Genomic DNA, 26,244 nt, shown 5'->3' on the forward strand with positions numbered 1-26,244 from the left:
TAGGATGCTTTTCCTCTTCCTTTATACCAAGCCTTCCCTCTCTACTTCCTATATCAATGCAACATTCATCTCCTCCAGGAAGTCCTCCTAGACTGATTCCATCTGACTCTGAGCCCAGAAGCAGGGATCCTCAGTCTTCATAACCAGGAGGGCAGAATGAGAGGCCCTAGCCAGAGGAGAGAAGGAAAGATTTGAGCAGAACTCTTGTCTTTGCAAGACCTAGAGAAGGAGCTGATCAGAATTCAGATTAGTAGAGAGGGACAAGGTGTGGGAACAAACAATAAATATTCCTTAGGTACTATCTAGAGATCTGGTTTCAGAACTGGGGCAGGGGTGGGAGGATTGCTAGGACACTCAGTGGTCACCTTCTGGCAAGTCTGGAAAGTTCTGAGTAAGGGCTCCATGCCCAGCCCAGGGCAGGTGGCCACGCTTCTTGGTTCATCTCCTTGGTATGACCTGACAAGTGTCCTGAGTCTCACTGGGCACAGGCTGCTCTGAGTCTGGAAAGTCAGAAGGCAGAAGGAAATTAAGTCTTAGGGAGTGTTTGCTGAGTGCCTGGTGCTGTGCCAGACATATACCTGGGCTCTCTCACACGACCCCTTAATCAGAACCCTCACAAACCCAGCCTGGGAAGACCCTGGCACAGGTCTAGCATTCTTCAAGTCTTGGCTCAGTCTGGGGCTCTAGACTGTGGTGGCCCAGAGAATCTGTCTCCTTTTGGCTCAAAGCGTGGCTTGTGATTTGAGGGTCTTTCTCTGGAAATAGCTGCTGCTGTTCTTTGGAAGCCAGCTTTGCCATTTTCTAGGTTAAGGATCATGGGTGAATTGTTCTGAGCCTTGGTTTTGTGATCTGTAAAGTGGGGATGAGAAAGTGGACAGATTCATGGGTTAATGTATAGATACTGCTTAGAATCTACACTAAGAATATCCTAAGGACACAATAAATAGTGGTCCTATCATTAGACTAAACTCCAGAATTGTCTCCCACGGTGTCACCATTTTGCACTAGTGAGGGGACCTGAGGAGGATGACTTGGGCGGCTCAGAGAACCCTGGCTGGAGGAGCTGAGCAAGACAGATTCGGGGCTAGGACTAGGGTCTTCCACCCCCCACCAGGCACTGCCGCAAAATTAGATGACCCTGAGAGGGATGGGTTCTCCCCCAACCCCTGCCCCCAGGAGTGGTCCTTTAGGGGGTCAGTCACCCTGCAGCGAGTGAGTGAGTCTCACCCATTTCATATCCCTTTCATCATGCGGATCCATGGTGAGCACCTTCCTTAGTGAGTTTACAGTCGGGGCGTAGGGGACATATTCACAAACATACATGACAGGCTCCGGCTGGTCCATGTGTCCAGAGTGCAGTGGGCAGGGGCAACTAGCACCTGCTGGGCTCCTGCAGTGTCAGCTGCTGTGCCAAGTACCTCTCAGCACCGAGCATCAGAGCTGAGATCTCAAATCTGTATCTAACATCCAACTCCTCCCACTCTGCAGAGGCGAGAAGTCTGACAACCTAGTTTCTTATTTTTTCTTTTTTCGTTTTATGTATTTACCTTTGAAGGGCAAATACTTAGATAACTTAAATACAAGTCCAACAGAATGATGGTAGTGCGAGGCAGCAGTGGTGCCAAAATGCGTTCTCTCTTCCAGACCCTAAACAGCGCTGAGTTTTCCTTCAGTAAAAGGAAAGGCGGTGGGGGGTGAGGGGCGGGGGAGCACCTGCTACCTTATGCATAGGCAGCTTTCTGATCTGCAGTGTAATCTGCCGTTTCCTGTGGACACCTGAAGTTTTCCACATCCGTCTCAGGAATTTCAAGCCCAGATTCATCCTCTGAGGTCATGGTCATCTCCACGTGCTCCAGCTAAGCTGGGGTCTTTCATAAAATGAGAAGCTACCGAGAGCTTTTTGGGTCAGTCTTGTCGGGGAGGTTGAACACACAAAGAACACAGTCCTTGGCTCCCTCTCCCATCAGAGTGGAGGCGTCCCTGTGCTGGTAGCTCAGATGTACAGCTCTGCACAGAACCTAGAGCAAGGGCAGGAAGGAAATGCTGGGCATAAAGGGCCTCTAAATACATAAGCCCAGAGCTGTAGCATCTTTCCCCAAGTTTTTAGGGCTTTAGAAAACCCACATCATCTGACTCTATTTGTGGCCATCAGGTCACCGGGAGTCCCAGTGCTGGTAGTCACAGGAACCTGACAATCCAGTTTCTGAGATGAGAGGGGAGGCTCTTGGTGTGGGGGACACCCTGTGGCTGGGAGGGTCAGCAGACCCCATGCGAGAGACCACGCTTATGTTGGGTATTGAAGGGAGACTAAAAGGGGGACAGGTGGAGGTCAAAGGACAGCTTTCGCTGGGAGGGAAGGGGCCTGAGCAAGGTGGAGGCAGGAGATCCAAGGCAACCCCAGGGCGGGGTGTAGGGGGATGTAATGCTGGATTCAGGGAACTGCAGCTTTGCTTGGGATGGGCCTAGCCACCCTAGCTGGCAGCACCATACCCCATCTTGCCTGTGAGAAGATCTGGAGCTTTCAACGACCAGCCAGGGACTGTCTCAGAGGCAACAGAGGTCACTGCAGGCTTTTCACGGCGGCAAACCTTTGCCTTTGAGAGGGCACAGTGGACCTAGCTGAAGCAGGGACAGTGAGGCCAGTTTCGAGGCTGCAGCAGGATAGGGCCTCAGCTACAGCAGGGACCCTGGGCTCAAGAGGAGGGGGCACAGCCTTGAGGTTTCTTTGCTGGGGCCTGGTGATGGCTTGGGTAGAAGATCCAGGGACGGGTGGGGCCCAGAGGTGATACGGTGCCGTGAGTCTCCTTCCAGTGCTGGCTCTCCAAGCTTTCCTTCCCCAGCGCCCTTCCCCGAGCCAGCTCCGCGGAGAGCTCCCTTGCTGGCCTCCTTCATCTCAGCACTCCAGAGCCTGGGACTTAATTATACACTGACGCACTTTGTTTTTAAAAAAACATGTTTATTTTGGTTCTGACTCATTGTAGAAAATTTAGAAAACACAAAAAATAAAAAGAAGAAAATAAAAGTCACCCACAAGTCTACCACCCAGACACAATGCTTGTTAACATTTCTGTGTACTTCTCTATGAACACACATGTTCTTATAAACAGACATGCTTCTTTTATGATACATCAAATCTTTACAAGTTATTTAGGATCTGTTGTTTTTCTTCAAGATTGTACTAATAGAGCACCAGTATAATTATTTTAGGTTTAAGTAGTTTTGAAAATTGAGATATAGGGGCGCCGGGGGGCTCAGTCGTTAGGCATCTCCCTTTGGCTCAGCTCACGATCCCAGGGTCCTAGGATCGAGCCCCGCATCAGACTCCCTGCCCAGCAGGAAGCCTGCGTCTCCCTCTCCAACTCCCCTTACTTGTGTTCCCTCTCTCGCTGTGTCTCTCTGTCAAATAAATAAATAAAATCTTTAGAGAAAAAAATTGAAATATAGTTCATGTAGCATTAAATTCACCGTTATGAAGTGGACAGTTCGGTGGGTTTTAGCATATTGGCGAATTTGTGCCTCTATCACATCTAATTCCAAGGCATTTTCATGACTCATTAGCAGTTTTTCCCCCATGTCCCCTCCCCACAGCCCCTGATTGAGCGCTAATCCATTTTCTATCTCTCTGGATTTGTCTGTTCTGGACACATAAAAATGGAATCATACAATAGGTTGCTTTTTGGGTCTGGCTTCTTTCAGTTCTCATGATGTTTCCAGGACTCATCCATCCTTATATCCAGGCATGTAATCAATACTTCATGTCTTTTTGTGGCTGAAAAATATTCCATCGTATGGATATACCACATTTTGTTTACCTATTCATCAAGCCAATGGACACTGGATTGTTTCTGTTACGGCTTGGTAATCGTGAATAATGCAGCTCTAAACATTGTGTAGACATATGTTTTCAGTTATCTTGAGTATTTAGGAGTGCAATTGCTGGGTTATTTGGTGACTCTACGTACAACTTTTTGAAGAACTGACAAGCTATTTTCTGAAGTGGCTACACCGTTTTACGTCCCCCCCCACCCCAGCATGGTATGAACGTTCTGATTTCTCTACATCCTTGTCAACACTTGTTACTGTCTTTTGAATTATGGTCATCCTCATGAGTGAGGTAGTGTTTCATTGTGGTTTTAATTTACATTTCCATAGTGACTAATGAGATTGGGTATTTTTTTATGTGCTTATTGGCAATTTGTTTATCTTCTTTAGAGAAATGGCGACTCAGATCCTGGGCCCATTTTGTGTTGTGTTGTCTTTTTTTTAATTGTTGAGCTGTAACTGTTCTTTATATATTCTAGATATAAGTCCCTTATCATATCTATAATTTGCAAATATTTCCCCTGTTCTGTAGCTTGTCTTTCCATTTTCTTTTTGAAAAAAGCTTTATTTATTTATTTTAGAGAGAGAGCATGCAAGGATGGGGGAAGGGAAGAGGGAGAGGGGAAGAGGGAAGAGGGAGAGGGAGGGAGGAAATCTTAAGCAAACTCCCTGCTGCGCGGGGCTCCATCTCACAACCCTGAGGTCATGACCTGAGCTGAAATCAAGAGTTGGATGCTGTCCGACTAAAACACCCAGACTCCCCTTCATTCTCTTGATAGTGTCCTTTGAAGAACAAAATCTTTTCATTTTGATGAAGTTCAAAGTTGTCTGTTTATTCCTGTTTCTTATTCTTTTGCTGTCATATTTAAGAGACTATTGCCTAATCCAAAGTCAGGAAGATTTATGTGTATGTTTTCTTTTAAGGGTTTTATAGAATTTTAAATCTTTGATCTGTTTTGAGTTAATTCGTGTATATGGTGTGAGGTAGAGGTCCAACTTTATTTTTTTGCATGTAGAAAGACAGTTGTTCCAACACAACATTTTCATCAACCCAAAGACTATTCTTTGAAAAGACTTATTCTTTCTGCTGTTGAACTGTCTTAGCAACCTTGTTGATAACAACTGTCCATTAAAACATGAATTTATTTTTGGACTCTAAATTTTATTCAGTTGATCTTTATGTCTGTCCTAATGCCAGTATTATACAGTTCTGATCACTATAGCTTTGTAGTAAATTTTGAAATTGGGAAATGTGAGTTCTCCAATTTTGTTCTTCTTTTTAGAGATCACTTTGGATATTCTGGCTCCCTTGCATTTCAATATGAATTTTAAGATCAGATTATCAATTTCTTTTCTTTCTTTCTTTCTTTCTTTTTTTTTTTTTTTTGAAGAGAGTGGGGAGAGGAGAAAGGCAGGGGGAGAGGGAGAGAGAGAATCCCAAGCAGGCTCCTCCACCCAGCACAGAGGCTGATGGGGGCTCAATCTCACAACCCAAGATCATGACCAAAGCTGAAATCAAGAATCAGCCATTTAACCAACTAAGCCACCCAGGTGCCCCTCAGCTTGGCAATTTCTGGGGAAAAAAAAGACATTGTGTATTTAGTAGGGATTACATTGGTTGTAGATTACTTTTCAGAGTAATGCCATCTAAACAATATGAAGTCTTCCAACCCATGAATATGAGATATTTTTCCATTTATTTATATTCTTTAATTTCTTTTAACAATGTTTTACAGTTTTCAGAGTATAGATCTGGTACTTTTTGTTCGATTTATTCCTAAGTATTTTATTCTTGTTGATACTCTTGTAAATGGAATTTTTTAAATTTCATTTTTTAAATTTCATTTTTTGATTGCTCATTGTAAGTTTGTACAAATACAGTGGACTTTCATATATTGATCTTATAAACTGCAATCTTGCTATGCTCATAATTAGTTCTAATAGCTTCTTATTAGATATTTTAATGTTTGATAGGGGAAGTTCTAGTCTATTTTTTGGTGATATTTTTCTCATCTATTTATTTTATGACATGAATTTCAGTTTTATTTTGCTAAGGCACCCCCAACCCCTGCCCAAAAAAATCCCATTGGGATCTTAGTTGGAAAGACGTTAAATCTTTAAGTTGAATTGTAGACAGTTTATATATTTATAAAATTTATTCTCATACAGTACTTATTGCTCTTATTTCAAAACATCTTTTATACATCTCAGTAAACTTTTGCAATTTTTTTTCATTAAAGACCTATGTATTTCTTGCTAGAATTATTCCACAGTATTTATTGTGTTTTGTTTGTTCATGAGCTTTTTAAAAAAAAGATTTTATATATTTATTAGAGAGAGAGCTTGCACACAAGTTGGGAGAGGGTCAGAGGGAGAGGGAGAAACAGACTCTCCACTGAGTGGAGAGCCTGCTATGGGGTGGGGGGTTCGATTGCAGGTCTTGATTGCAGGACCCCAAGATCATGACCTGAGCTGAAGTCAGATGTTTCACTGACTGAACCACCCCGGTGCTTCTGTTCATGAGCTTTGTTTTAGAGGTTATTAGTAATGTAAAGAAATGTCTTCAGCATTACCTCCTGTTTGTTTTTGGAATTCAAGAAAATATTGCAGAATACCCATCCATTTGTATCTGGTCACTTTATTGAATTCATTAATCTTAAGAGTTTTATCATTGGTTCTCTTGGATTTGGAGCTATCTAATGCTCTTTACAAATAATAAGTATAGATAGACTTTATTTCTCTTTTCTGCCTTATGAATTAATTAGAATTTTCAGAAGAAAGACTATGATTATTAACAATTATGACAATGAACATATTTATCTTGTTCTGGATTTTTTTTAAAAGATTTTATTTATTTATTTGACAGAGAGAGAGAGCACAAGTAGGCAGAGAGACAGACAGAGGGGGAGGGGTAAGTAGGCTCCGTGCTGAGCAGAGAGCCCAATGTGGGACTCGATCACAGGACCCTGAGATCATGACCTGAGCCTAAGGCAGAGGCTTAACCCACTGAGCCACCCAGGTGCCCCTTGTTCTGCATTTTAATAGGAAAATCTCTAAGATTTTCCCATAGACTATGATGCTTGATATTTTTTAACATAAGTAGAACTTATCATTTTGAGAAAGCATTCCTCTATTTCAATATTTTAAGTTCTTAAAAATTAGGATTTGGGGATGTTTCAGAGTGACTTTTCAGTGTATATTGAGATTGTATATACTGAACCCATTATACTGCAATAGAATTCATTATTTTAATTATTATAGTATTCTTGGAATTACCCTATCCTCATGGTGGTCGTTGGTAGAATTATTCTTACTGTATTATTCTGTTGCCAGTGTTATATTAGAATATTTATATCCTAATAAAATATTCATAAATGAGAATGATCTATAGCTTATTTTCTGTGCTTTCATTGATAACTTTTGCTATTAGGTTAAACTAAGTTTGAAGAGTGAATTGAGTATCATTCCTAACTTTTTTTTATTCCTGCCTCTGTTTATAAAGCATCAAAGTTATTTTTTACTTGCAAGTTTGGAAGAACTCACTGATAAATTGTCTGGTCCCAGACCTGTGTTATAGAAGTAAATTCTTTGATAATGTTCCTAATTTCTTCTTTACTATTAAATATTTTGCCAGAATGTGACTAGCTATGAATTTCTTCTCATTCAGTTTACCTGGAACAGGATAAACACTTTTTAACAATGTATCTTTCCAGCTCAAAGCGTTTCGTTTTGTTTCTTCCCCCCAGGTAGCGCTATCTTGTCTTCCGCTCCATTCACTCCGGCTTTAATCCTATAGTTCTTAAGCTCAAATTCAATTCTCTCTCCTATTTATCTCTCCTTATTTTCATAACTTTCATCTTTTACTCTGACTTCAAAGGTCGGGTCTCATGTTTATTCTCCCTGTTGCTGATTTAGTTTTCTTTGGTGCCAATTCTATTTTTATTACCTACAATGCAAATCTGAATTTTCCTCTTTCAACTTTACCTTCCTGGCCACATTCTTATATATCCCACCCAGCTCCCTTTGCATTTCAGCTTGTCTTCCAGATTTACCTTTATTGTTTTCCGATTTTATGCTGTTGTTCTTCTGTCTCATCTTTTTTTTTTTTTTTTTTCTTCTTCGGATTTTTGCTCTTACTTCACAGAGGTCATAATTTTTTGTACGTTATTGAGGATGCCAAAAAAGCTTCTACTTTTTCTTTTCTCATTCTGCTAGTAAATTATTTTCAGAGATTTGATCTTTTTCTGGGTTTTGAGATGCTATTAGCACTTTTTTATTTTTCAGAATTTTTTTAATGTGCTTAAAAATTTTTCTTTATCTTTTGAAATAAATGTATTTAAAGGAATATGGTAAAATACATATGACGTAAAATTTATCATCTTTACCGTATTTAAGTATATAGATAAGTGGCATGAAGTACATTCGTATGGCTGTGTAACCATCACCAGCATCCATCCACAAGCCTCTTTTCATCTTGCAGGACTGAAACTCTGTGCCCATTAAACACTAACTGCACGTTTCCTCCGTCTCCCCAGTTCCTGGCAACCAACACTCTACTTCCTTATCCATGAATTTATTGCTCTAGGTAGCTCTCATGCAAGTGTGACTGCTCTATTTTACATAGCAGAATGTCTCCAATGTTCGTTTATGGTGTAGAGTGGGTCAGAATTTCCTTGCATTTTACAGCTGAATGGTATTTCGTGGTATGTGTATACGCATATACCATATTTATTTATCCATTCATTCGTCAATAGATGCTTGGATTGCTTCACCTTTTGGCTCTTGTGAATGATGCTGTGAACATGGGCTAACAAATATCTCCTGGAGTTTGTGCTTTTTCATCCTAATCTTTTTTTTTTTTTATTAAAGATTTTATTTATTTATTTGACAGACAGAGATCACAAGTAGGCAGAGAGACAGGCAGAGAGAGAGAGGAAGGGAAACAGGTTCCCTGCTGAGCAGAGAGCCCGACGCGGGGCTCGACCCAGGACCCTGAGATCATGACCTGAGCCGAAGGCAGAGGCTTAACCCACTGAGCCACCCAGGCGCCCCTCATCCTAATCTTTGAATACAGTAAATTTTATCTAGCTACAGTAATCGTCATAGGGAGGTCATGTGAGTTACACTGTTTTGCTTTCTAGCCTCCTGGTGCCAGTTCAATCAACTTCTCAGATACACAGATGGAAAGCAGGTTGGTGTGTACAATTCCCAGGCCAGTTTTCAGCGTCTCCGCAAACGCTCATCAGGTGCAGCTCGGGCGTCCTGCGGTGGGATCTTGCTCCTCACCCAGGGAGGAGTTCTCTGATCTGCTCCACCGAGGCCTCTAGGAAAGCCTACACCAGTGGTTTGCTACCCTGGCTGAACATTAGAACCCCTGGAGGAAATTTTAAGTGATACTATTTTTATGCCCCACCCTGAACAAGTGGACTCAGAAATTCATGGGTAGGCCCAGGCACTGTGGTTCTAGGCAGCCCCGTAGGTGATGCTCCCATGGAGCTCTGTCTCAAGACTTGTGACCACTAAGGCTGCCCTCTCCCTGACCCAGATGGTCCTCGGCTTTGGGGACACTCACCTCCCAGGATGAAAGTGTCACTTCCAATCCTTCTCTCCACCTTCCCGCCATGTTGTTTTCAGGGAGTTAAAATCTCTAGGTAAATCCAGAAATAGGGGTTATGGTAGTGGCGGTGGAGAGTATGTTTGCAGCCTCGGCAAGCATCATTTGTACAGAATAGGAACATGGGTGTCCAGTTTTCTGGATTCTGGTTCAGAATAGATAGATGGGGAAGGAGGACTTGGTTCCATGGACCTCCTACATAGCAGAGGCAGCAGATCCTGGTTAAGTGTTGCTTTTGGTCAAGGTCCAAGTTTTCATCTTTTTTCTATGTCTTCACAGGTGTTTTAGTGAGAAGGTGGCTGAGTTTTCTTCCATTCGAACTGAAAACAACTTGAGTGTGTCTTGCTTGTTTCTTTCATTTCCCTCCTAGGCCAGAGGAGAGGGATTATGGCTAGTCTCCTTGTGTCAGTGATTTTAGTATGGAGTTGGGGGTACAGTGAGTACTTATGGATCAATCAGGAAGGACTGAGATGATGAGTATTGGAAGGACCAGCACCATGTGGAGTTCGGTCAGGACGCTCCTGAAGGAGGGGAGTTTTAAGCTTTGAAGAGAGGAGGGAGAAACACGTTTCTAACCATGGCACCAACCTTTCAAAGGTACAGAGATCAGTAAACCATGAACTCTGAAACAAAGAGGGAGGCAGAAAGGCATATTTCCCAGATGAAATGGAAATGGGGGACCTTCGGAGAAATGAAGCTAGCAAGAGAGTTATTTCAGGAAAGGAATCTTGAAACCCAAGCTTAAGGGTTTGGAGTTTACTGGAAGCCACGGATGACTGTGATTAAGAGAGAGACAAGATCACAAGATGGTCAGGGGAGGGGTTCTCTAGTCCGTGTGAATAAATGGATAGATGGATGGACAGATGGATGGGTGGACGGATAGGTGGACAGATGGATGGCTCGATGGTTGGATAGACTGATGGGAGGTGGAGAGGTTGGGAAGGAGAGGACCGAGACCACCCATCTGCAACCTCCCTGGTTCTCATACTGGTCCACAGGGAGCCTGGGAGCCACTAGAAATAAGGAAGGAGAAAACAGACTGGGAAAGACTGGAACCCTGTATTAAGGAGGCCAGATCTGATATATAGACTTTTTCCTTTCCTCCTTCTCCTCCACTTACCATGGTCCATGCAGAAGTATTAATACGTGGCCTGGTTTCCCATGGTACTGCTTACGGCAGAGTCTGCTGGGATGGCTTTTAAGTATCTTTAAAGTGCTGCCATGTTGCTTATATTCCCTAAACCTGTGACATCACCTCTCTGGAGAGGCAAGTTGGGAAAATCCCCATCTGCCTCTTCCTCCACCAACCACAGCTGCCTTTTGCCAAGGGCAGGCATCCAGGCCCCAGGGAGCCGCAGGACCCATCTCTCAAACACAGCCCAGGAAGGTCCCCAGAAGCCAGCCTGATGTCTGGAATCCAATGGCTAGAGGCTGGGGGATGGATGAGATGGCTTTTTGTAGTCCCCACCTGAGGATTCCGGGATCGTCACACACACACAGCTGGCCTTCTGCCTAGATCTCTAGGTCTGTGTCTTCAGGGGAAGCTCATAAAGTCTATACACAGAGCCTTGTCCCTGCCTCCACCCTGGAAGGGTGGGTAATTATTTCTATATACTGCTGCCGATTAAAACACAAGGAATGACTTGGAGGAATGCTCAGGTATCATCCTTTGATGTATACAAAGGAAGCACCTTCCCTGCCTCCTGGGGTTCTTCGAGTCCATCAGTTCTCTTGACAGATGGAGAGAAAAGGCGATTTGGGCATTAGCATAGCCTGGAGAACCAGTTGAAATTGCCTTCGTTTTAATATCCCACCTTTGATCTGTTGCAAGCCTGACAGTGAGAGGGGAAGGATCTTATTAGGTGGCATAAATCAGAACTGACGAAATCACTTTCCCCCAACGGACTCAGACCTTCCCCTGTGTAGGGAGAAGGAAGGGAAAGCCTTGCTGCAGTGCAGAGCTGCCCTCCCCCCTTCAGCCAGGAGCAGGGACACACAGATTAACTGCTCCCCACCCCACCCCCTGCCGGGAAGCTTGAGTTCTCTCAGCTTCTGGTGGCTCCACAGGGTTCTCTGCTTCCCGCGCTCTATGTCACCATGGGACCCATCCATCCATCCCTCCTGGACTGTTTTGGTTCCAACTCCCAAGAGTTTTCATTTCTGGACTGTCAGAACTTGTGCCCACCCTGTGAGGGCCTGGTGATGGGTTCTAGGCTAGGACCCAAAGTATGGGACCCAAATGTTGGACTCTGCTGGCAATGGCTCTTGGAGACCAAGCTCTTCATAAGACCTACTCCAACAACATAGGGAGGGGTGCAGCCATCCTCCTGGGATCTCTGGGAAACTGTCCCCATGGCACTGTCTCTGGGGGCAGAGCTTGATGAACAACCCCCAGGTGAACAGGGCAGGAGAGAAGTAAACCCTGGACTCAACGGCAAAAACGTTCTTTGGCTCTACTGTCTATTCACTCTCTGACTTTGGATGCTCACCCCTTTCCTCTTGGCTGAGTGGGGTCCCTTTCAGCTCTCATTTCTATGACTGGTCGTCTCTTCTCAGCAGGTAGTACCCTGAGCAGTGCTGGAAACAGTCATGATTTCATAAAACAAACAAACAAAAAACAACCCCACAGATTGAATGCCCACTCTGGGCGAGTTTCAGGGAAAGGGAAGACAAAGTCCATGCCCTTAAGGGGTCTTCCAGTCTAATGAAGAGAAAGCGATTAAAATGGGAGCTTGGTAAATTTGCTCAAAGGTCCAAAGTTGGCCCTAGCCTTTCTCCCACCTAGACTGATCATCCCTCCCAAGTCTCTCTATCCCAAAGCTCTTTGCATTCCAAGTCTATGTCCCATGTCCAGAAGTTTCTCTCAGAAAAGCTGTTCTCCATTTATTTATTTATTTATTTAAAAGATTTTATTTATTTATTTGACAGACAGAGATCACAAGCAGGCAGAGAGGCAGGCAGAGAGAGAGGAAGGGAAGCAGGCTCCCTGCTCAGCAGAGAGCCCGATGTGGGGCTTGATCCCAGGACCCTGGGATCATGACCTGAGCCGAAGGCAGAGGCTTTAACCCACTGAGCCACCCAGGCGCCCAGCTGTTCTCCATTTAAAGTCGACCTAATAATACTTGCTGGATTAAAAAATATATTAATTGGCAACTTGTACATCTAAAAAGGAGTATTGTCCAATAGGTAAAATTTTAGTCATTTTAAAATATTTGTAGGTCATGGGGGTGGGGATTGGCTGTCTTAAGCTGCCGCATGACACCAAATGCTTCTAAGTTGGCCTGCCCAGTAAGCCCCTATCTCAGGTATCCAGGGATACAACACAGAAGACTTGTCCAAAGAAGGTGTAGACACCCTGAAGGACAGAGCAAGAAAGACACTCCAGCTAAGCCTCCCTTTGCAGGTGAAGAAACTGAACCCAGAGAAGGGAAAGAGACCTATCTGAAGGCAACAGCCCTGTGCACCCAGAGGCACAAAGTCCTTTGCCATCCTCCCCTTTCCAACCAGAGTTTTGTTTTTCAATCTCAGCTGAGAAATGCCTACACCTTCTCAATGCCTACAAGTGACAGTTCAGCTTCATAGAGCCCCCAAGGACCAGCACGTGTTCTTGCCAACTGTTTATCCCATCTTGCTCATCTTGCTCAAGCCCTGGCTCCTGGCACACGTAGCTAGTTCACTTGTACGTGGGTCAGCACCTTGGCACGCATTCCTCTCTCTGCCGGAGATGCTTGTCCCCTTGTCCCCTTGGTGAAAATTCAGTTACTCGTCAAGGCCCAGCAAAAATGTACCTCTTCTGGGAAAGCTGTCCTACCTTCCCTTCCTTGGATGAGTGACTCACACTGTTCTGCACACACTTCTCCTGTTTCCCCAACTCTTGGTGCACACCCCACACGGATTCTCTCTCTCTCTCTCTCTCATTCTTCATCTTTCTCATACACACACAACACACACACACACTGCATCACAATTGGTATTTTATTTATTCATCCTCATTGCTAGGCTGTAAGCTCCTCCAGGCAGGAACCAAATCTCATTCCATGTCTGTCTCCCTAGTGTCCTGCATGGAGCCTAACTAATTTCTTACAGCCACGTCATCCAGCATGGCAGCCACAAAGCACGTGTGTCGATGAAAGTTAAATGAATTTAAAAATGCAGTTCCTCAGCCACACCAGCTACATTTGAGTGTTCAGTGCCAAGTGGCTGCCATTTTGGACATTGTGGATATTGAACATTTCTCCCATCACAGAAAGCTCTATTGAACAATAGTATCTTAGAAGAGACCAGAGACCTACAGTCCCCAGGATGGAGGAATCGTGGGTCTGGGACGACCTCAGCTGCCTAGACTACATATACGTCACTGCCTTGCACAGAGAAGATATGTAAAGGGAACATCCTAGAACTGGGTCTGGAGTTCGATCGCTTGGCTTCAAGGCTTGGTTGCTACTTTTAGCGCAGACACACTGTCAACACCTTTCCTGGCTACAGCCCCAAACTGTCAGCTCTCTCAGAGCCTCCACTGGACTGCTCTCCTTAGCTAGGAAATTTCCTTCCATAGAATAGAAAGGGCCTTTCAGGACAAGGGCTGATGTTCACTTCTTGCTAAGGAGAAGCCTCATCAGTAAACCTGGACTGAGTGATGGCCTCGTGAAGGTGAAGAGCTTTGGGTCAGAGGTTGCCTAGCTTCTCCCTTTTCCCTCCCCTGACCCTTTACCATCCTAGGACAGGAGTAAAGGGTGTTGGTTGAGACAAAGTGTGCACTTCCCTACCACTCAGCTTCCACAGCCCCCAGGAGCTAGGGGATCAGGGTGATGGGGCTGCCTGAGGCCCCCCGGCACATGACCGTCATTGGCAAGATTTCATAGAATTATGCAGCTGACCCTGGACCTGTCATCTGTTCTACACAGCTGAGGGGCACGAGTTCCTGGTCTGACAGCCTGGGAAAACTAAGCTTGCTTTCCCTTGGTGTCTCACACGTCCTCTGTCTGTACTCTTTCTGTTCTCCAGGAGCCTTCCTTTATCATAAGGAGACCATCTTCGGCTTCTGTACTTAGACCGCCTCCCAACTCTTGCACTGCCCTCTGCCTTCACCCACCCCTCCCAATCCAGTCTCAACACAGGAGCCTCAGTGATCTTCCGAAAATGCCAGTTTAACCTGGGAACCACTGTCATCTGCCCCTTTCCAGTTTTGACTGTCTGGTCTCTGGACCTTCCTCGCTTACTTCGACGTCATTGACTATGTTCAGTGATGATGAGGTACCCCCGCCTTGCCGCCTCTGTGGTTTCTCTTGTGCTGTTCTTTTTTTTTTTTAAAGATTTTTATTTATTTATTTGATAGACAGAGAGAGATCACAAGTAGGTAGAGCGGGGGGGGGGGAAGCAGGCTCCCCGCTGAGCAGAGAGCCCGATGTGGGGCTCCATCCCAGGACCCTGAGATCATGACCTGAGCCGAAGGCAGAGGCCTAAACCACTGAGCCACCCAGGCGCCCCTGTGCTGTTCTTTTTTGCCTTTCTCTTTCTCTAATACTGCCTCTTCAGAAAACTCCTACTCCCCTCTTGGGAGCCAACTCAAATGTCACCTCCTCTGTGAGGTCTTCTGGATTTCCCAAGGAGGAAAGAGTGGGATCCAGCTTCCAGAATATTTTCCATTCACTTGACTGAAGTATGTATAATTGTGAGTTTAAAGCCACAGACGTTGGGGTCAAACAAATGGCTTCGCCTCTGTGTTCTTCCTTTTCTACCTGTAAAATGGGGATAATAGGATTCCTACTCCATCGGACTGGGATGGAGATTCAATATAAAAATATATGTAAAGTGCTGAGCACACCTGGCAATCAGCTAGCTCCCAGTAGATGTTAGCTGAAGTTTTTATCCTGTCTTATTAAATAATAAAGTAAATAGTTTAAGAGCTTCTCTGAAGAGGGACTCTGTGTTAGGCATGTTTGAATCCCAGCACAGAGCACAATGCTGGCCTAGCAGTAAGTATTCAGTGAATGTTTAGTGGATTTAATCCAATCCACCGGATTGAATTTTTTAATCCTTTTTGATTGAACTAAATCCAATCCGATTGAATTCTAGACCAAAGGAATGACACTTGGTGATTGAGTTGAGGCTAAAGTAATGAGGGGGCATTTCAGGCAACCTGATGGTAGTGGGGAGATATTTGGGGGCAGTGGAGACATGATGGCATCCTCAGGAAACTGCAAAGGGCCTTCACAGGAATCAGGCTGTGGTCTCCTCAAAGGGAGCTCAGGAGGGTGTCAGCTTGTGCAAAGGTAAAGGCACCTGAGTGTGGGGCCTGAGCTGGTTGAGTCTGACTGGGTTCCAGATGCATGAGCCCTCCCTAAGCAGGGCCGGGGTGTGCTTCACACAGGAGAGCAGCCCTCCTCCCCGCCCCCACCACACTGTTAGAGACCCATGGCCCTCCCCGTGGAGGCCAGCACTGGCACTGGCACTGGCAGCTGCTGCTGGTGCGGGAGGCTGGGGCCTCCTGCCCGTGGAAGGCCTGGGGGTACTTCCTTGCCGCTCTGCAGGTGCCAGCCTGCTCCTTGCTGGAGCCCTCACCTTCCCTGGCAGGCTTTCCGTCAGGGCTGTTGGTCCCTCCAGGCAACGAACAGTTCCCACATGGAATATTTTCCCCACAGAATAACCATTTCTGTATGGCTCCTTTTTGTTTTTTCTTCATTTTCAATATCCTCCCCCTTCCACCCTGCCTGTACTCCACCCCAACCACAGCCTGAGACGCCCCCGCCCCCGTGCGGCCCCTATCCTCTCTTTTCTTCTCCTTGCCCTGCCGCAAGTCACCTCTGTTGCCTGTACGTGCTGGGGAGGGGGCTGGGAGCTTCCAGGTGAAAAGCCAGCCCGTTGACAACTGGGTGCCAAATGCACAGTCCTTGTCCTCAAGGTACCTCACCCCCAACCTCTTTCTTATCCTCACACCCACAATTAGGATTTGACAGCGGAAGGTGTGGCCCACAGCTTTTGAGGATTTCTGAGCTCGGGAGCAGGACTGGCTTCCGTGGCGTGTGCCCTGTGCCATTGTTCAGGACCTCCGCGCAGAAGGTTTAGTGCTTAGCTCTTGCTGTCTTGAAATTCTTCATCATTTTTGAAAAGGGGTTTCCCATTCTCATTTTGTGTCAGGTTCTGCGACTCACAGAGCCCATCCTGCCTAGGAGGACTGGAGGGAGAGCAGCTTCAAGGAGAAGAGGTAGTTAGGTTGTAGTGGGAGTTGGAGCAGAGAAGCGCCACCAAGCTCAGTGACCAGGTCAGGGGCGAGAGGTGGCCAGGGGCTCCCCCTCTCTGAACTTCTGCATTGGAAATGGCATACTGGCCCTCCTTTCCCACTCTGCAAAAACCTGATGGGCTGACGAGGGAAGGGGATACTCTAGAGCCTAAGATTGGCTGGGGACACTTTCTTAGAAAGGGGGCCACATCAGGGAGGGGCCCTGTAGACACCCTCTGCCTCCAGATAGATGAAAAGCAAGAGTCTTCCCCATGTGCCCCGCCCTTGGAACCTACTTCAAGCCCATCTGTCTTCATGGATCCTGGTTTTCAGCCTCTCTCTACTCCTACGTATCCTGTCCTATAATCACTACATCTTCTCGTATCATGTGGTTCAGAACTGGAGAGAGAACTCAAGTCACACCTGACCTGAGTGCAATAAAACAGAAACCACCCTCCCCTTTTTTTTTTTTTTTAATTTTTTGTTTATTTGACAGAGAGAGATCACAAGTAGGCAGAGAGGCAGGCAGAGAGAGAGAGGAGGAAGCAGGCTCCCTGCTGAGCAGAGAGCCCGACGCGGGACTCAATCCCAGGACCCTGAGAACATGACCTGAGCCGAAGGCAGCGGCTCAACCCACTGAGCCACCCAGACACCCCACCCCCCTCCCCCCCTTTTCTCCCTGCTGTCCTCCTGGTCCTGCCCAGGGACATGTCGACCTTTATTTTTTTATTTTATTTTATTTTTTTTTTTAGTTTTTCCAGTTGATTTTTTTTTCCTTTTTTTTTTCAATTTATTTATTTTCAGAAAAACATTATTCATTATTTTTTCACCACACCCAGTGCTCCATGCAAGCCGTGCCCTCTATAATACCCATGTTGACCTTTAGATTCAAAGTCACCATGTGTCCTGGGAGCAGGTACCAGGTGGCAGCTACCTAGCTTAGAGCTTCATGTGAATGATCCCTTTTAAATGAATACCTGGTGACATCCATGGGTCAGCTGGTGATCCACTAGGAGCCCTGAATCTGTCCTTCTAGTCTCATATTTGACTCAGATCTGTTAGGAAATAAGATGGAGTAAAGAGGGAAATTCCAGAAAGGGCCCATTAGGTCTGCAAATGCCCTATGGGCTGTAAGGGACTTTGGTTTTCAAATATAAATGTGTTTCCTACAGCTCAGAGAGGTGTATGCCTTTCTGTCCTCCAGTCCTTTTAGGGAAGCCAGGCATTAGAAAGAAATGGAAAGGAGCCCTGAGTTTGAGTTCCAGCCCTGCCCCTCCCTTTGGGCATTTTCTTTATCTCTCTGGGCTTCAGTTTCCTTATATAAAATGAGTGAGGCTGCCAGGCTCCTTCAAGCTGATATAATGTGATTCTGAGTTTACACTGTTGTTCTTCTGGGTCATTGTCAGTGAACAACTTCTTGCTCTCTAACCTGACTCTCTGCTATAGCCACTTGCACCCGGTTAGGTCTTGATCTCATTTAAATTCAGTAGAACCGGGTTCTCATGTCACCTGCTCCCTGGAATGGCCTACACAAATTCAGATCTGACTTTCAGACCACCTTTCCCATGGGACTTGGACCTGGAGGGAAGACACTCCAGCCATCACGCACTTTCTCCCCGCCCACTTCCCCGCCTCAGCCTCGGCCCTGGGCTGGGAGAGTCTGAGGAGCACTTTGGCCCTCTAGAGGTTAAGCTGTTTCCCCAGAGCCCCAGCAAGACAAAACTGGCCTGTGAGGTCCTTGTTAATCTGTCCTATTACCGCAAATAAGAATTATAGTCAGAAATCATTCAAGGAGCCCAGGCCCACAAGGGAGAAAGAGGAGGGCTGTTGGGGGTTGTTAATTTTATTCTAGGGCTTAATTGGTATAATTGCTCTTTTCTTCCTGCCAAACCAGAGTCCGTCTGGATTGACTCTCCCACCTGTGGATGGGTCCATTAGTCCCAAGTGGTAAATTCAGTCTGCTTGGAAGCTCCTTTGTCCCCCCTCCCAGATGACATGGGAGCCTGGGCCTGTCTGCCCCCGAGGGCCGCCAGGACAGCCTGAACCCTGACTCAAGGGGGTCAGGCAGCTTCTTCAGGGAGCACCTGATCCTGCTTGCGGCAGGGTGGAGAAAGAGTACAGGGGACTTCTCAGGGCTCCCCAAGTTTCAGAGGTCCCTGAGGGAGGGAGGGGATGCCCCACAAGAGGGAAGGGAGAAATACAGAAGTAAGTACTGCTCCATTTCTTCCCCTGTTGCCTTCCCCACTCCTCTCTGGGCCCCCTTGGGAGCCCACTTTGAAGGGGGTGTTCTGTCTTCATGGACAAACCTACCAGGAGGACCTATAATTGCCAGATGCCCAGTTCCTCCCTTGGGTCCCCAGGGCACCCATGGCCAGCCTTCTTGTTAGAAGGGAAGCTAATGCTGGGGACTCTTATTTGCATTTAACCTCAAAACAGTCCCTGGGGTGGCCAGGTAGTCACACTACAGAGCTGAGGAAGCCAGCCGAAAATGTGAAGAGAGGGCCTTTGTGACTAGATCTTTCTGGAGGCTAAGCCTACACGTCCTCCAAGCTCACAGGAGCCCCCGGGGCCAGAGTCACTACATAAAACAGGAATATTGCATGGGACCTACTTACGTTTAAAAAGTTGTTCCTTGGGACGCCTGGGTGGCTCAGTTGGTTAAGCAGCTGCCTTCTGCTCAGGTCATGATCCCAGCGTTCTGGGATCGAGTCCCACATCGGGCTCCTTGCTCGGCGGGGAGCCTGCTTCTCCCTCTGTCTCTGCCTGCCATTCTGTCTGCCTGTGCTCGCTCTCGCTCCCTCTCTCTCTCTCTGACAAATAAATAAAATCTTAAAAAAAAAAAAAGTTGTTCCTTGTATATCTGAAATTCAAATTAAACTGGGTGTCACCCCGAATATTACTTGGGACACATTTATACTGACAATTATTTGTTACTTATCCAAGATTCAAATTTTAATGGGCAACATGTATTTTTATTTGCTAAACCCAGCAATCCTCTCCTAGATCCACATCCCAGCCCAAGCCTGCCTGGCCTGAGTGAAACCCTGGGACCTTCTGCTCACCCTAAGCACAAATTCAGATCTGACTGATTTCCTCCATGCGCTTATCCCATCTTCTTCATTTGCCAGCTTGCCTGGTTTCCCCCTCTGGCGTGTCACTGTCCCCAGGTCTCAGGAATCCGGCTGTAGGCACCTTCCTTCCACAGCCCCAGGCATGCCCCACCACACTGCTCCTGGAGATCTGCAAGGCCTTGCAGGAGAGGCCTTCCCTCTAACAGAGCCGAGTGGGGCCTGGCTGTTAGTCCAGGCCATTAGTCCAGGCCAGCCCTCACCTGGGAAAGTATCATCCTGAGCCAGGGCTGTGCTTGACCTGGCCTCTGGGAAAAGTGGCCCTTCTTTGGCCCTCCCACCTCTGGGTTGCACAGAATGCAGACAGTGGTCTATTCAGGGGCATAGGTTACATGTGAAAGTGTGCGCATGTGCACGTGTGGGTCATGTGTGTGCTCTCACATACATGTGTGCATGAGAGGCAGCTTCAAAATGCCCCCACAGCCACAGAGGAAAAGATGGTTTCCCTCTTGCCCTGCCCCAGCGCCACTTTCTGTCTGCCCCAGAGTGTCTTCCCTCTGTCCACAGAGCAGGGCTACTGCCTACCAGGGGCTTGGTCACGGCGTCTGCCCTGTTTCCCAGGCTCCGTCAAATAGGTCAGCAAGTTCTTACCTCCCTCCCCCAGTACCAGCATCACACAGTGGCGAGACACATGAATTTGGGCCCCAGACAACCTGGGTTGGAACCCCAGCTCTGTGGGTCACTAGTTAAGTGGCCTTGGGCAGCTTAATCTCTCTGTATAATGGGGCTAACCAGAGATTTCTCATGGCATTGCCGCAAGGCACTGATCACACACTTGTCCCTGGCTCTGCACCTGGCATATAACAAGGGCTCGGTATGTGGAAGCGTTGACTGCTCTTGGTGGTTTGGCTGTCACGATAGGGTTGCTCCCAGCCCCAGGCTTTAGAGAGAAAGGGAGCACCCCCCCCCACCTTGGGGATTCCAGCCTCCTGAGTCTCTTAATTCCCCCCTTTAGGTAGGCAGTTGCAGAGACCCAGGCCCAGGCCTGTCTGACGAGCCAGACCCCAGCTGTCCTCGTCCCCTACATTCAGTGGGTTTTTAGGCCTTATTGATTTGACTTCCTAAGGATGTCTGAAGTCTGTGCCCACATTCCCCATCCACACTGGCCCTCTATTCTCCTGCCTCGGGGCCTTCACTCATGATACCTCACCTTCCACCTTGCCACCAAGACACTGCCCTCACTGAGCAGAGGGAAGTGTCGGTGGCATTCTTAAGGGACGCTAAGAAGACTCCTGGCATTGCTGGGTGACTTTATTGTGCCAGGGAGCCTGCCTGGCCAGCCCGGTACTATCCCAGGTCAGGAGCAACAAGAACTACCTGTAGGAGAGGATGCTTTTTGGGACTGGACAGCAGGGTGGCCAAATTCACTTCTCAAGCTTCTAGGGCCATGGCTGTCCCTTTCCGGATGAGGAGGTTGTGTAAAGCAACTATCTCGTTGCTGATCTTCCTGCCTCCAGTCTGGCCCTTCTCCTATACCAACAAGGTCTTCAGAGGAATCTTTTCAAAACAGAAGTCTGGTTAGGTTCTTCCTTTGCTTAAAACCCTTCAGTGGCTGTTTCCTTTAACACAGTGTTGCTTACGAGTCCCCGAGAGCTCTGGCTCTCTGCCTGGCTAGCTCACCTTGCACTCTCCCCGCATGCTTCCCCTACCTCTGGCTGCAGCCCTACCTGACCGTTCTCAGCCCCATACCTTGCTGTACCCTCACCTTCCCACTTGCCTTCCCTCTGCTCAGGATTCTTTTCCCTATGTCCTCCCCTGACCAATTCCTCCTTAGCCACCGGATCTCTATGTAAGCATTACTTTCTCCTGGAAGCCTTTCCAGATGCTCACACAGGTGTGCTTCCCCTTCCTTCGCTGTCCTGTGAGTACATCTGGCTTGCCCACTGGATTTAAGCTACATCAGGAAGGGCAGGGACATTGTCTTCTTCATAGCTGATGTGTATCCAATATTTCCCAAACCTGTCTGTGCACAGAAACGTCTAGGGTGTTCTTTAGAAACAGATTCCCAGGGGCTCCTGGGTGGCTCAGTTGGTAAAGCATCCGACTCTTGATCTTGGCTCAGGTCTTGATCTCAGAGCCGTGAGTTCAAGCCCCATGTTGGGCTCCAAGCAGAGCATGGAGCCTACTTAAAAAGAAACAAAAACAGATTCCCAGGCTCCCTCTGGACCTTCTGAACAACACCCTCCTGGGGAGGAGCTTGGGAGCCTGTATTTTCACAAAGTTTCAGCTGGTCAGACCATCAAGAGTATGGTGACCACCATGGACGGACCATATCTGGAGTGATAGGCCTTGCCAGTAGAGGGCACTCACTGAAGAGGGTTTGGTCCCATCCTGCCAGGTTTGATGTGGGTGGGTGGTCTTTCTAATCTCAGCTTTCGAGAACAATCCAGATGGGTTTGCTTTCCCATCTAAGGTCCCAGCATTGACCTGTTCTCTCCCCTTGGTGGTGAGCCAGGGAGTGTCTCCCAGTGGCCCTTAAGACATTTGGCAAGAAGGGCACTGGTGAATTTGCTCAGGGAGGAGATAGAAGCCCAGCAGGACCTTCCTCCGCCCACATCACTTGTTCTTCAGGTTCAGGGCTATGGAGTCCTCGGGCCTTTGTGGACAAAGGCTGGGTTGTCAGTGACTGAGGTGCCATATACGTGTGGGAGAGCCATACCTCAGGGCAGAGCCTCCCCTCAACATAGAAAAGTTCAGGAGGGGATCCATAGTCACAGGCCAGCTTGTCTGGTCTCTGTGGGACCAGCTACCTAGAGTGATCCGATTTCAGCCCACACTGAAGGCAGAATAGTGTATTGATAAAGGATATCATGGCTGGGATACAGCTGTCAAAAGCTGACATGGGCATTCTCCTGTTTGGCTGGGCTGAACTTCTAGGTCTTCTAGAATTTGCATCAGAAGTTCCCATGTCATCTGGGAACCTCTGGTTGTCACACAGACAGGATCACCACCATCTGTTTTCCTGTTCTGAAAAGTAGCCTAGCAAGGACTTCAACTGTAGCATATTAGGGACAATCAATTGAGCAGGAAGCCCTAGGACCTCAGCAGGAACTTCATCAAACTACCGCGTCCTTGAAGAGACAAGGAGCAAGCGGAGCTGGAGTCAGGGGACAGGGAGTGGCTTGAATCTTTGGGGAAGCCTTCTCTTTGGCTAGGTCCAGAAGGAGGAGATTTCCCTCTATAAATGGTGGGAACATCCTTGCTATATGGCCTTGAACTGGACAAGGTTGGGAAGAATAGTGTCTCACCCGAACAGGGGAGCAATGGCATAGAGTGAGAAGTCTAGGGGCGTGAGGGAGATACTGGTTATCCACAGAGGGGCTATGGGTTCAACATTGGGTCTGAGAGGAAGAGCTTGTGCCATAAGGAGGAATATGGTATTAAAGGATCAAGAATTATGGGTTGGAATGGAGGCGAAATAGGGGAACTTGAAGAGGCGGGGTATTAAGTGGCGGCCAAGTCACAGCTGTAATCCTAGGGTACCTTGAAGGCCCCGCAGGGGTCGGGGCTGGCCCAGCTCAGGTCAGTCCCAGACCGTGGTCTGCATCTTGCCCAGGATTGATCCTTATCCATCCTCTCTTCCACCAGGCGCCTAGATGCCAACCTCATCTCCCTGGTCCCGGAAAGGAGCTTTGAGGGGCTGTCTTCCCTCCGCCACCTGTGGTTGGACGACAATGCGCTCACCGAGATCCCTGTCAGGGCCCTCAACAACCTCCCTGCCCTGCAGGCCATGACCCTGGCCCTCAACCGCATCAGCCACATCCCTGACTACGCCTTCCAGAACCTCACCAGCCTTGTGGTGCTGTGAGTGCTGCCCTGCCCACCCCCCACCCCAACCCCCCCCCCCCCGCCCCACAACTCCCAGCTGGGTCCTGCTGGGGCTGCGTGTTTACTCCAGAGCTGGGTTGGAAGTCTGGATAGCTCTGCTCTTCTCTGCATGGTACTGAACCTTCTGGCCTCAGTTTCTCCTTTTTAAACTGAGGATGATCATCCCCTGTTGACCCCATGGGGATTATCATGAGGTCAAATGACAGTAGAGCTATAGAAGTGCTTCGAGAAGCCAGAACACCATGATCAGAAAACGGGAATTAAACTACTAGTTTCTCGCTATGCAAATATAAGAACTATACCTAGCTGATTGGAATATAAGTCAACAATCTATTAAGCGATTTCTACCACATTCAACAATTGGGTGTTGCAGTCTTACACTTTGGCACAGGGATAGGATAAATTCATCTCATTTCCCAGACTCTGAGAAGTAGAGAAAAGCCATCACTCGTAATTAGACAGCAAAGCCCCGTCAGGGTAATTACCTGAGAGATAGTATCCCTGGCAGGAATTGGGGACCGGGGTTACCTCTGCCTCCCCGGTGGGAACTTTGGAGTGCAAATTAGCTCCCAGCTAATTGCTATGAGTGATTGGAAGTTCATAGGGTAATTACTAAGGGCTTGGAGGTCATGTGTAATTGCTTTGGGTTACACGCTAATTGCTGCGGGAACATATGCGTTAGTGACTCTGCTAAACGGCAACTTGCCTCCCTGGCTTTTGGAAATCTGGTGTGATTTTCCAAACCCGAGCCTAGATGAGGTGTAGGTCCATCTAAAAGCTGAACACTCGGGCACCAATTTGTTTGTCTAATCCTCTGTCCTGGGAGACTGGAAAACCAAGAGGAGCATCCTTACGGATCACGTCCTTTTATCAGGATGGCCATTGCATCCCTGCTTCTGGGGGCCAGTCGGGGTATTAATAGAGGGTGAACAGAGCAAGGTGACTGATTCTCCTTTTGGTGACAGCCCAGTGACACCCTGAGGGAATGGGATCAGATCGTCATGAGAGACAAGACTGGGAAAATGAGGGCCACATGAGGGGTTCTAGACAAATGAGGAGCAACAGGTTTCCAGAACCCATATGTGGGGTGCTATAGAGTCTGAGAAGGATGCGAACAAGGGCTGCCCTCCAGGGGCTGACAGTCTAATTGAGAGAGTGGACTAAATAACAGACAAGACAGCTGGTGATGTACTGTACCTTATGCCAAGAAAGCTGGTGACAGATACAGATCCATGCAGTGTCAGAAACCTGGGCCGATGGGGAAGGCTTCATGGGGAAGCTGGGGTGGGTCTTGGGCCTGGGAAGATGAAGAACCAGACAGGTGAAGACCAACAGTGTTCCAAGCGGTGTCATAGAAGTCCGGCTGTTTGGTGACAGTGAATAGGCTAGTCTGGTGTGAGCAGAGGATCCTCCTGCAGAATGTGGCTGGGAAGGTGAGTGAGGGGACTCAGAGTCTGCGCAGGGACTTTGGCTTTTGTCGGTCAGGGGGAAAGGGAAGCTTGAGGGTTTTCGAGTAAAGATGAGCAGGGGGATATTTCAGGAAGGCTAGTTTGGAGGATGGGTGGAAATAGGGGATAGGTAGAAGGCTCTCGTCTATCAGCCGAGGTCTAGTATAAGGGGTGGGAGAAGGAATGGAAGGGAAGACATGACTGTGAGGGATGTTTTAAAGGAAGGATAAATGTGATCTAGGAAAGACCAGGAGGAAGGGGAATCAAGAATGACTCCAAAGTCTGGTTGGGAACCAGGAAATTGGAATGCTAGGCATGCTGCATATCTCGGGGGGGGGGCGGGGGGGGGACTCCACTGGGCAAAAGGAGGGGCAAGAGAAGAAAACCTACCAGGGCAGAGCAAAGCTCAAAGGGAATTGGTCCCTTTGCCTGGAGCAGAGCCAGAAACATGACTTCTCTGTCCTGCCTCCAACTCACCAGGACCTGGGAGGGAGGAGAAGTCTGGAGGAAGCTGTCCAGGGACTATGGGATGAGGTATAAAAAGACCCAGGAGGCAGATAAGGAAGACTGAGGATGATAGGAAGTAGGAAAGTTTGATTAAACCCAACTGCTGCGTAGGAGTCTGTCTGGCAGCATAAACAGACAAGTGAAGTGGAGGAGAAGGGGCTTCTGTGCAATCCAAACCCAGTCTGCTTTGATCCCGCTGCTGTGAGCGTGTGGACCTCCTTTGCCCACTGCTCTGATGTTGGTGGGACCCCCAGGCAGCACTTAACTGGCTGGGTTAAGTGCAGATCTTGCAAACATGCAAATCTTGTCTCTTCATCTGAACTAGAAGCCCCAACACCCCGCCCCAGGCTGGGCTGCTAGAGGCACCCAGGATGCCCGGGCTGAGTGAGTGGTTTGGAAGAGGGAGTTGGAACCCTGGAGCTGGATATTTAGGAAGCTGAGATGGTGTAGACCAGAGTTGCTGGGGGAGGAGGAAGGGACTGGAAAATGGAAACAAGAGTCCAACAGGACACAGGAAGAAATGGTTAAGTTTGGTGACAGTTGGGATACAAGCATCAGGCAATAAGGAAAATCAAAAGCCCTTGTTAGGGGAGAGAGTATATTCCCAGAAGGCTACGTTTTCACTGTCAAATCCAAAGCTGCCTATGGCAGGGGCCTGTCTCCCAGTGGAACCTGGGA

The 26,244-nt window shown here is 47.6% G+C and overlaps 1 protein-coding gene across 2 annotated transcripts in view; it reads left to right on the forward strand.

Moving 5' to 3' along the window:
* The window catches only part of LGR6 (leucine rich repeat containing G protein-coupled receptor 6), a 119,868-nt gene that overhangs the window by 53,397 nt on the left and 40,227 nt on the right, over positions 1-26,244 (forward strand). For both annotated transcript variants that reach the window (XM_044267607.1, XM_044267608.1), the window contains one exon: positions 23,372-23,587. In XM_044267607.1, the coding sequence (XP_044123542.1) occupies positions 23,372-23,587 (216 nt within the window). The remainder of the gene's footprint in view (positions 1-23,371; positions 23,588-26,244) is intronic.

Source organism: Neovison vison, chromosome 10, assembly GCF_020171115.1.
Source record: "Neovison vison isolate M4711 chromosome 10, ASM_NN_V1, whole genome shotgun sequence".
Classification (NCBI taxonomy): Eukaryota; Metazoa; Chordata; class Mammalia; order Carnivora; family Mustelidae; genus Neogale; species Neogale vison.